At 40.9% G+C, this 12,338-nt stretch overlaps 1 protein-coding gene across 2 annotated transcripts in view; it reads left to right on the top strand.

The window, feature by feature from the left end:
• LOC109879040 (sodium- and chloride-dependent taurine transporter-like) overlaps positions 1-12,338 on the top strand; it is a 41,029-nt gene that overhangs the window by 17,679 nt on the left and 11,012 nt on the right. For both annotated transcript variants that reach the window (XM_031825731.1, XM_031825730.1), the window contains exons 2-9: positions 587-816; positions 2,762-2,896; positions 5,009-5,243; positions 5,406-5,538; positions 6,328-6,462; positions 6,907-7,010; positions 7,176-7,300; positions 10,611-10,723. In XM_031825731.1, coding sequence (XP_031681591.1) covers positions 588-816; positions 2,762-2,896; positions 5,009-5,243; positions 5,406-5,538; positions 6,328-6,462; positions 6,907-7,010; positions 7,176-7,300; positions 10,611-10,723 — 1,209 coding nt within the window. In that variant the 5' untranslated portion in view covers position 587. The remainder of the gene's footprint in view (positions 1-586; positions 817-2,761; positions 2,897-5,008; positions 5,244-5,405; positions 5,539-6,327; positions 6,463-6,906; positions 7,011-7,175; positions 7,301-10,610; positions 10,724-12,338) is intronic.

Here is a 12,338-nt window from a genome sequence, read left to right on the forward strand (position 1 = left end):
ACCTTTTTCTGCCTCATCCACACCTTCCTCTGCCTCATCCACACCTTCCTCTGCCTCATCCTCACCCTTTTCTGCCTCATTCACACCCACATCTTTTTGTAAGAAACTGTATTTCAGTCAGTCAGTGTCCTGCTCTCAACAGCAAATACATGAGATATTCACTTCAGCTAGTTCCTCAAATGACCGATCACTGAGAAGCCCAAACTGGGTCGTATTCATTCGCTCACACCATAGAAAATAAGAGTTTCTTATTGAACAAGTCGAGTTAGTCCCTCCCTTTATCAGTCTGTTTTCTTCTGTTTGGTGCCTAATGAATAAAACCCTCATGTCCGTGACTCTGTGAAGAATTTGTTCAGGCATCTATTTAGGTCAGTCATTTATACAGGTGGACCCCTGTTCACCATTAAGTTTTTTATTCTTGAACATATTGCAGCGAATTTGGGGGGGGAATAAACCCAGGAACCCGTAAATCCAATTGACGAGAATGCTAGGAGTTGTGTTAAGGTCATTACGACATCAACTCACCTCAGATGAACTCTATCTAATAATTTATTTCCCCCACTCCTTCTCTCCCTCCCTCCTGCAGCATGGCACAGAAAGAGAAGCTCCAGTGTCTGAAGGACTTCCATAAGGACACGCTGAAGCCTTCCCCAGGGAAGAGCCCGGGTACCCGGCCCGAGGACGAGGCAGAGGGGAAGCCCGTCCAGAGGGAGAAGTGGAACTCCAAGCTTGACTTTATCCTGTCCGTCGCTGGGGGCTTCGTGGGTTTAGGGAACGTCTGGCGTTTCCCATACCTCTGCTATAAGAATGGCGGAGGTGAGTTCCTGTCTCCTTTACAGCTACTGACTAGGTCATGAACGGTGAAAGGGAATGAAGCCATTCCAATTCCAACTTCTTTATTCTAAGATGACGGGGTCAATGACGCTATTTCCCTGTGACATATTCATGTAAACAGAAGATGCAGAGTGCTGTGTTCAAGGGGGTTATTCATTCATGTCATGAGAGTGGGTTAGTGCAGGTCAACAGCTAGCACATAACGTTCTGAGAACCATATGTTTCTCAGAGTTTGGTGAGAGTGTGGTTCTATAGTTATTTTGCATACAACCTTACCCACATATTTCTGGGAATGGTGTAGGATTGTTGCTTGGCTTTGGAACATTCTCTGCACATTTAAGGAACTTGACAAAAGAAAAAGTAATTTTCTTCGTATTTCATTACTTTAATAGAATGTTTCCTAAAAGTTAAAACATGTTTAGATTTAATTTACATTTTGGGTAATTTTCTAGGAACGTTCTCCAACTGGTTTGACATTGGGAATGTTCTCACATAGTTCCAAGAACGTTAAGAAACAACGTTGTTCTGTGGGAATTTCAGTACTTCAGCATAACATTTCTACAGGTTTCCTCGTGGTTCTATTTAAAGTAATGTTCTCAAATTGTTCCAAGAACGTTAAGAAACAACGTTGTTCTGTGGGAATTTCAGTACTTCAGCATAACATTTCTACAGGTTTCCTCGTGGTTCTATTTAAAGTAATGTTCTCAAATTGTTCCAAGAACGTTAAGAAACAACGTTGTTCTGTGGGAATTTCAGTACTTCAGCATAACATTTCTACAGGTTTCCTCGTGGTTCTATTTAAAGTAATGTTCTCAAATTGTTCCAAGAACGTTAAGAAACAACGTTGTTCTGTGGGAATTTCAGTACTTCAGCATAACATTTCTACAGGTTTCCTCGTGGTTCTATTTAAAGTAATGTTCTCAGTACATTCTGAAACCTTTCCATTAAAAAAATACAAGAAAACATTAACAACGTTCTAAGATTGTTATTTAAAAACATATATTCTGTTCTCCGCATCAACAAAACTCTCTCTATCCTCTATCTTGTTAAGTGTGTTCAGCTGTGTTGGCCACGCCCACTAATTGGCCACACCTGATCTTAATGAGTGCTTGTTTCCTTTGAAATGGGGTCTGAATGAATAGAGAAAAATTAACAGCTTTGTATGAGTTAAAAAAGTATGCTAGAGCCATCCAACAGAAGATCATAGGTTCGAATCTCACTGATGCTGTGCCACAATAAAAAAAAACACGTGTTTCCATGATTTAAAAAAATACATGTGTTTGCATGTGTCCTATCTGTGCTTGTAGTTAAGAACAGTTAACCTCAGCTAGCAGTGTTATTAAAAGTCTTATTCAAACATTCAGTTTTAAGGAACTTATTCAAAAATCTTAAAATAACCTAAAATTTCCTTCTTCAGAAAGTTAATAAAACCTCGCAGGAAATCTTTTAGGGAACCATAGTAAAATGTTCTCAGAACTTCCCTGCAAGCTAAAAATGTACATTCCCAGAACAGGCGAAATGTTCACTTCCTTTCTCAGAACATTAAAAAAACGTTCAGTTTTACCGGTTAGGGAAATTATGGCTTCATTCCCAGAACCAATGGGAAACCAAAAACGTACGTTCCCACAACTTCCAAGGAACCAAATGTGCTATCTGGGCAGTCTCTCTGCATGCAACCATGGTTCCTTTACAGCTGCTATCTAGGTCTAGAACATGAAGGTTTTACAGCTTAAAGCCATTCCAATTGACTAACCATTCCATGGTTGACTTACTTGACTAACAAATGAATGTCCTTCTAACATTACTGACGTAAAATGATTTACCGTAGCTACTCCCTTGATTCACACGTACTTCATTGTGTTTTGACCACATTTGTTTTTCTTGAACCTGACACATTTGTTTCCATATTCGTCTTCTCCTCCTCCAGGTGCATTTCTCATCCCGTACTTCATCTTCCTCTTTGGCGGAGGTCTCCCTGTGTTTTTCCTGGAGGTGGCCCTCGGACAGTACACCTCCGAGGGTGGAATCACCTGCTGGGAAAAGCTTTGCCCCATCTTTACTGGCGAGTACATTTTATTTATTATTTAAGGTTGCCCTCACAAAAATACGTTTCTACCCTCAAGGTTATTTCCTAGTTGAATAAAGATTCAATGAATGAAACCTTTATTTGTACAGGTCAGCTAATCAATAACAGAATCTTCTTTGCAACGACGACCTGGCAAAAGTAGCTAGAAGAGAGGGACATTCTTGGTCAAATCAGGTCAATGACCTTCAGCTGAAATCAAATGAATAGTAAATAATTGATGCACAGATCAATCATCTTATTCATACCAGCCCAGGCCAGGAAAGATACCACACATTTCATTACACTGGCTCTGCCTCGCCCACACCGACTCCATGGTAGTCCAACCAACAACTAGCCTTATTTTGATACTGCCTGGTTGCTAGGCGCCCTATACTGCAGTTGCATCCTGTTCCCTTTGGACTCCCCTTCTCTCCTAACTGCCAACTAACTGCAAATCACTGCCAGCTGATATGCCCTGGCTTCATTAGACATTACACACTCTGTACTGAGAGTTGAGGGAAACTGAAAGTGCACTTTACTCATGCCCCTCAAACAATGTGCTTTGTCTTACTACCAAGCTATACTCTGATATTTTCTTAGGGAATGTCCCCCCCCCCCCCACACACACACACACACACACTGAGCCCTTGAGACTCAGCCGTGCCGTGTACATAGTGTGTTGAATTAGAGGTTGCTATGGCACCAGCGCTGGAAAACATCAGAGAGATGCCTATCAATGAGGTCTGACCCGAGAAGGAGAGAGACAAACGGACATATTAGAAACAGAAAAGAAGACAGCACTAGTAAGCTGTGTATGTATCAGTCTAGATGGCACGCTATAGGCTGACAAGCTCTGTCTGTTGACATAGGTCTTAATGGCATCCTATAGGCTGAGTCTTAAAGGCACCCTATAGGCTGAGTCTTAATGCCATCCTATAGGCTGAGTCTTAATGGCATCCTATAGGCTGAGTCTTAAAGGCATCCTATAGGCTGAGTCTTAATGGCATCCTATAGGCTGAGTCTTAATGGCACCCTATAGGGTGAGTCTTAATGGCACCCTATAGGCTGAGTCTTAATGGCACCCTATTCTCTACATAGTGCACTACTCGATCAGGGCCTGTAGGGCAGTGCACTACTTGACCAGGGCCCTATGGGAATAGGGCAACTGTTTGGGACGCAGACAGGCACTCACCTCCAGCCAAACCAAACCAGGTCGAGCCTCACTCTAACTCTCTCTATTTGTATAATACATTCAGATAAGATGGGACTGGTTGTCAGAAAAACAAGCTGTTACTTTTCAGCCCTGGTGTCTGCCTGCCTGAACGGATTGGTGGGGGCGGCCCAGTTTAATTTTCATAAAGGGAAGTGACAGAGGGTGACAGTGAGAGAAGAGGAGGGAGGGAGGCAGGGAGAGACAGTTGGAGGAGGGAGGGTAAGTGACAGTTGGACGAGGGAGGGAGGCAGGGAGAGACAGTTGAAGGGAGGGGAAGTAACAGAGGGTGACAATGGGACGAGGGAGGGAGGGAGGCAGGGAGAGACAGTTGGAGAAGGAATGAGGAAGTAACATAGGGTGACAATGGGATGAGGGAGGGAGGGAGGGAGGGGGGGAAGTAACAGAGGGTGACAGTGGGACGAGGGAGGGAGGTGGAGAGGCAGGGAGGGAGGAGAGGGAGGGAGGTTGGGTGGGGAGGAAGGGAGGGAGGGGATGGATGGAGGCAGGGATAAAGGGAGGGAGGGATGGAGGGAGACATAGTGAGGGAGAGGGTGGAGAGTAGACGGGAGGAGTGGCAAGGGGGAGGTAGAGGAGGGAGGAGTGGCAAGGGGGAGGTAGAGGAGGGAGGAGTGGAGGGAAGGGGGAGGTAGAGGAGGGAGGGAGGGAGGGAAGGGGGAGGTAGAGGAGGGAGGGAGGGAAGGGGGAGTTAGAGGAGGGAAGAGGAGAGGAGATCTTCCAGACAAACGATAACAACAGCATTCAAAACATACATGTGTTCATTGCGAAATATAGCTACATTGGATTCCTTTATATCAAATCTCCCTTTGTAAGTGTTTTTGAACAGTATACTAATGTCTGGCATGCAAGATTAACATTTATGTGACCTTTCCCCCCAGGTATCGGCTACGCTTCGATTGTGATCGTGTCCCTCCTGAACATCTACTACATAGTGATTCTGGCCTGGGGTTTGTACTACCTGTTCCAGTGCTTCCAGCCGGAGCTGCCCTGGGCCAAGTGTAGGAACTCCTGGAACACAGACCGCTGTGTGGAGGACACCGTCCGTAAGAACAAGACCCTGATGCTGGCCGCTAACATCACCAACTTCACCTCGCCTGTCACTGAGTTCTGGGAGTGAGTACAGTAATTTAAAAAAAATTGTATTTAACTTTTATCTACTGTATGGAGTTGCAGCGATGAGACCAGATAGAAAAAGGGGGTAAAACTCTGGGCCCCAGTTATAGTACAACTGACCCTCTCTTTCTCCAACATGACTTTTTGTCTTCTCTCCAACAGGCGTAACGTCCTTAGCATCTCCAGTGGCATCGATGAAATCGGGGAGGTCAAGTGGGACCTTGCTCTGTGTCTGCTGGGGGTCTGGGTCATCTGTTTCTTCTGTATCTGGAAGGGAGTCAAATCCACTGGGAAGGTGAGTTTAGCTGGGAAGTACTTTACATTTTCCATATATAAATAGATTTAATGTAATGGACATTTTCTGTCAGACCACGTACCATTCGGTGTTTATGCAAACACACCCTGAAGAAGGGACTTAAGCTAAATTGTTGGTCAAATATATCCACAGCAAGGAGAAATGAAAGTGCAACAAATGTTAATTTGTACACCAAACGGTCAACATTTTATTGACGATAATTGGATGTGGTGGGAATGTCCTTTTCTAGAGATTCTAATTCTATGGATTCCCCTCTGCCACTGCCTGCACGGATTCATACATCTTAATAATACACAGTTGAACAGGCTACTACTATACGACAGACTATCGGCATAAATCAAGAGCAGTGTTCCAGAGTGCAATTAAATCTCTCCGGAACGAGTGTAAACAAGAGCCAGACCAGGCAGAGCAACACCCGCGGGACCAGTCAGGGAGCTAGATCGATCCCAGAAACCTTGTTTAATTGAGCCAATTGATTGGTTTAGCCTGATTTATGTTTCCTTGTCCCTCTAAGCTATAAATCATTCGGTATCTGCAGTCTTCGCTTCCTGGAAAGGGACGCTTGGTGTCAGCCTTCACAAAGCAAAAGGAAAGAGTATAACAGAGAGGATTGGATTCTGATAAAAGATAGGGCTACGATTCTGACAGACAACTGAGAATGTGTCAAATCTGTCTCTTTAGACAAAGAAATGTATGTGGATGAGATCGACACTATCGATGTGTAAGTCTGCTGATACATCGACGGTTTTGTCCTCTGTTTCCCAACAGGTTGTGTACGTCACTGCTACCTTCCCCTTCGTCATGCTGATCATTCTGTTGATCCGCGGCGTCACTCTGCCAGGAGCATCTGAAGGAATCAAGTTCTACCTGTACCCAGACCTGCAACGTCTCAAAGACCCTGAGGTAGAACCACCTTGCCTTGCCCCACCACTCTCTGCCCTACCCTGTCCTGTCTTGGAACTTTTAAAATCTATTCATTAAGCAACTGTCTTTGGGATTCAAACAAACCACACAGAATCGTGGCCTAAATCCTTTGAGTTTAGTATTTGATCTTATAAATATTTAAAAAAAAAAAAATTTTAATCGCCATAATGAATAGAAAGGGGAATAAAGGACATCCTTGTCTTATGCCCCAAGATAATGTTAATGTGGTGTAGTTGTCTGTAAAGCTCATTTTCATTAGTAGTCCTTGGGTAAACGTGATTCTCCTGGGATAAGGAAAAATGTGTAGACAAAGTCAGTCAAAATATTGCCCAATGTAATAATACCCCAAATAATCTAAATACTACTCAGTGTTTCCCAGAGCTTGCGTCTAAGCCTTCATGTCTTCTCCCCTTCTACCTCCAGGTTTGGATCGATGCAGGCACTCAGATCTTCTTCTCCTATGCCATCTGTCTGGGAGCTATGACGTCACTGGGGAGCTACAACAAATACAAATACAACTGCTATAGGTGAGCGACCACGCCGGGGGGTGGGTGGGGGGAGGGAGGTGATGGTGGTGGTGGGACCTAATCCAATGGTTAAAGAAAAATGGGTAGAGAAAAAAAAGAAAAAAGTGGGGAACCTAGGTTCCTTTTGTGTTCATTAACAACCTCCATGACATATGTGTGATATAGGGACTGTTTGCTGCTGGGAGGCCTCAACAGCGGTACCAGTTTTGTGTCTGGCTTCGCAATATTTTCCGTCCTGGGCTTCATGGCACAAGAGCAAGGGGTGGACATTGCCGATGTGGCAGAGTCAGGTACGAGGTGGTCAAAGTGGCAGTGATGGTGGGCGCTGCTACTTAAAATAAACAAACAATAAACAACAGCAAAAACAACAGTGTTGGCTGGTTCTATCCAACAGAAAAAAAGACAAAATCCGAAAGACACTAGATAAAGTTAAATGTAAAGAATGAAATGGATTTATTTTTTATGAAAGACGGCATCGAAATATGGAAGTTTCGGGCAATCAAACACTGCTTGACAGAAATAAAATAAAAATACCAAGTTACAGTATAAAGAAACAACTTACGGTGCACCTCTATAACATGGATATCACATATTTGGATCTGGTTGGATTCTTCAAGCAATCGAGTATCAAGGAACATGCTGGTGGAAAAAAAAAAAGTTTTACTGTTAAATCGGATCTTATCCAGAATGCTAGGGAGCGAAGAGTCAAGCCATGCATGAGAGATCCTATCATTACCTTTTCTTCTCACGATCAACCAGTAGATTTAAGAGTCCTGCTCCAGCCTGTTCCAACAGATACTGTATCTACTGTATGAGGGTGAAGCATAATATCAGTAATCCAGGGACATCTTGTGCCAAGTTAAAATAAACAAGTGTGACTTAAGTCTCACTTATGACACTTAACTCTGGGGTGTTTTAGATGGGTCTAGCATATTGATCCGTCTTTTACAATGTGATCAGTTCAATGGTTGATGCCCATGGCGGATTCTATTTGTTCTGTAAGTTTCTAATTGTGTTTTTACCTATTGCACTTGTTATGTCATTCTCCTTCTACTGCTGTGTATACAACAAGGAGGCATCAATGTGGTGATGTTTTTAGGTGCTTTTTCTGTAATTGAGAAAAAACACCCTTAATTTCTACTTTTATATAGCAGATATACTATACTGTACATTCTGATATGAAAGATGGGTCTTTTGATGGTATTAACTGAGATCCTGCATCACTGGCTCCCTCTTGCAGTGTGTAGTCAGTCTGCTCTAGCCTTGAACGATATCTCTATCCTTATCCTTCTGAGGAGACTGTGCAGGGTGTTCCTGCTGGAGTACAGAGACACAGTGAATGCATGAGAAATGATGACTGTAGAAAATACATCATTTAAATACTGAGCTATCTCAGTAACCTATCTCGTTATCTCAGCTGTCTGAGCGATCTCTTTCTCTGAGAAATTGTATTAGTATAAAATAATATAATTTCCCCCATATTTTTGTTAGTAAAATATAGCTCAGTATTTTAAATGTTTAATTTATACAGTCATTATTACTCATCTTTATCAAGGGTGTCAATAATTTCAGACCCCACTATATATTATACATCATATGATGAAACAAATTTTGTTGATAAGTATGCTGATCTAGATTAATGCTATTTACTGTGAGCAGTTTAATAGAATAAGTAATTCCATGAGTTTTGACGGGAGAGTTTTGGTCCAAAGTACTGTAGATGGTCTGTGATACCATGTTTGTAATTTACACCGTGTGCTGTAAGCAGTGAAATAAGGTGCATAGTGCACTGAGAAAGAGACAACTTGGTCTTTGCCTTAAACTGCTGCAACTTGATTCTGAGGAGAGAGAGGGGTTTTTATTTTTGGGGTAGAAGTGCAGAGTAGATCCAGATGTGCACCCACGCTGCGGATGATACGTATGTGCTGAAGGCGACGGCATTACCTGCTAGACCAGCCTCAAGCACGACAGAGGATTTTATTATTATTGACGTTTCAAAGCCAGCTCACTAGGCAGTCTGCTAGCTAGTCATGTCGTGTTTGGTTGGATGCCTTGTCCTATATATTTCACAGCTAAACCAACTTTATTCTATGTGTTTTGCTGTTTTTCCTGTTTAGTTTTTTTTACTTCTGTTGTAACAGGTTATCCCATTGTTATAACGCCACGTTATCGAGACGTTGCTATAGTTACAATCGAGAAGAGGCGACGTATGTTGCCTCTGATCCTGTCGTTGTTATTATATACTATATATTCTACTATATACTATACTAGTTATGTTATATACTAGCCTATATATTCTACTATATACTATACTAGTTATGTTCTATACCAGCCTATATATTCTACTATATAGTATACTAGTTATGTTATATACTAGCCTTTATGCTATATACTAGCTTATATGTTCTACTATATAGTATACTAGTTATGTTATATACTAGCCTATATGTTCTACTATATACTATACTAGTTATGTTATATACTAGCCTATATGTTCTACTATATACTATACTAGTTATGTTATATACTAGCCTATATGTTCTACTATATACTATACTAGTTATGTTATATACTAGCCTGTATGTTCTACTATATACTATACTAGTTATGTTATATACTAGCCTATATGTTCTACTATATACTATACTAGTTATGTTATATACTAGCCTATATGTTCTACTATATACTATACTAGTTATGTTATATACTAGCCTATATGTTCTACTATATAGTATACTAGTTATGTTATATACTAGCCTATATGTTCTACTATATAGTATACTAGTTATGTTATATACTAGCCTATATGTTCTACTATATACTATACTAGTTATGTTATATACTAGCCTATATGTTCTACTATATAGTATACTAGTTATGTTATATACTAGCCTATATGTTCTACTATATAGTATACTAGTTATGTTATATACTAGCCTATATGTTCTACTATATAGTATACTAGTTATGTTATATACTAGCCTATATGTTCTACTATATAGTATACTAGTTATGTTATATACTAGCCTATATGTTCTACTATATAGTATACTAGTTATGTTATATACTAGCCTATATGTTCTACTATATAGTATACTAGTTATGTTATATACTAGCCTATATGTTCTACTATATAGTATACTAGTTATGTTATATACTAGCCTATATGTTCTACTATATAGTATACTAGTTATGTTATATACTAGCCTATATGTTCTACTAGTTTAGTATAGTTATTATATACACATAATGATAGAGGATTAACATTTGGAGCTGTTCTATTGTAAGGCTACGTTGACCTTCTTTGATAGTTCTTGTCATTACATGAATCCCTAGTCTTAGCAGGAACCATCAGTTAAAAGGGCATTGACAATACATTACACTTACATGGCCTACAGTATATGAGCTTAAGGATAAGACGAGATGAGATAGATCTACACTTTGAGGATTTTTAAAAATGTCTTATTAACATTAGTTTGGTCTGTGTTATACTTGGACGCACCAAGATGGCATCAGACCAGATCAAACGATAGAACCCTGGTTTCTAATTGTGTTTTCTCCACTTCCCCGTCCCCCCTCTCTCTTCTTGTTCCTCTCTAGGTCCTGGCTTGGCCTTCATTGCCTATCCTAAAGCTGTGTCTATGATGCCGCTGCCAACCTTCTGGGCTATTCTCTTCTTCATCATGCTTCTGCTACTGGGTCTCGACAGTCAGGTTAGTAGTCTACTCCGTATAAATTGAGAATCAAGAATCAAGTATCTGAATCTGAGTCTGAATCTGAGACAGTCATGTCAGTATTTTCAGTATGAATTGAGAATCAAGTATCTGAATCTGAATCTGAGACAGTCAGTAGTATACTCATTATAAATCAAGGATCTGAATCTGAGACAGTCAGTAGTATACTCATTATAAATCAAGGATCTGAATCTGAGACAGTCAGTAGTATACTCATTATAAATCAAGGATCTGAATCTGAGACAGTCAGTAGTATACTCATTATAAATCAAGGATCTGAATCTGAGACAGTCAGTAGTATACTCATTATAAATCAAGGATCTGAATCTGAGACAGTCAGTAGTATACTCATTATAAATCAAGGATCTGACTCTGAATTTGATACAGTCACGTCAGTTGCACCTTCAGCGGGGACGTAAGGAAACCGGAAGCATACGGTTTTATGGGAAAAGCATAGAGGAAGAGGAGAAGCCCTGAAAAGCGGATGTTTCTGGTTTCTGACGACCCCGTTCAGACGTTTCTTTTACGACAGCTACGTCAGGATAGGTCAGTGGTATCTCCATTATGAATAAAGAATCTGAATCTGAGAAAGTCAGGTCAGGTCGTTATAACACAGTGGCAAGGAAGTTTATTGAGATCAGTCATATATGAGCACTAAGATTATGAAATGATACACATTTTATTGTCTCGTTAATGAAAGTTGTATGTTTTTATTGTGAGACAGTACGTCAGTTTATTGATATGAGTGATAAGATTGCCGAGATGGTGAAAAATATACACTTTGTAGGGTAAGTGTACAGGGAAGTTGTAAGCATGTTAAGAGACAGAGGTGGTTCTGTTCCAATATACAATGGCATTAGAACTTGGCCACAGTCAGTATATTAATATAGGGAAGTTGTAACTAAGCGAGTTTCTGAATGTCACATGGTCAGCTTTATTAACCTGCATGGGGAAATTCGTGGTCACATGGCCAGGAAAAAACTTGTGGCCCATATACATGTGATCAGGAGGAAAAACTCCTGCCCCCATACACATGTGATCAATACAGGCCTAAACAGGACTAAACAGTCAGTCAATAAAATCGGTCAATCCACAGAGGCAAGCCACGACACGGACACATCACCCCAGGTTCTAATGCTGAATGTTAACTGCTTATGAAAAAACAACTACATGTTGACGCAGTCAGTCAGTTAGTCAATACAGCTAAATGCTAGCATCCATAGACAGTCGTACCATTACTACAGCTAAATGCTAGCATCCACAGACAGTCGTACCATTACTACAGCTAAATGCTAGCATCCACAGACAGTCGTACCATTACTACAGCTAAATGCTAGCATCCACAGACAGTCGTACCATTACCACAGCTAAATGCTAGCATCCATAGACAGTCGTACCATTACTACAGCTAAATGCTAGCATCCATAGACAGTCATACCATTACTACAGCTAAATGCTAGACAGTCGTACCATTACTACAGCTAAATGCTAGACAGTCGTACCATTACTACAGCTAAATGCTAGCATCCATAGACAGTCGTACCATTACTACAGCTAAATGCTAGACAGTCGTACCATTACTACAGCTAAATGC

Source organism: Oncorhynchus kisutch, linkage group LG5, assembly GCF_002021735.2.
Source record: "Oncorhynchus kisutch isolate 150728-3 linkage group LG5, Okis_V2, whole genome shotgun sequence".
Taxonomy (NCBI): Eukaryota; Metazoa; Chordata; class Actinopteri; order Salmoniformes; family Salmonidae; genus Oncorhynchus; species Oncorhynchus kisutch.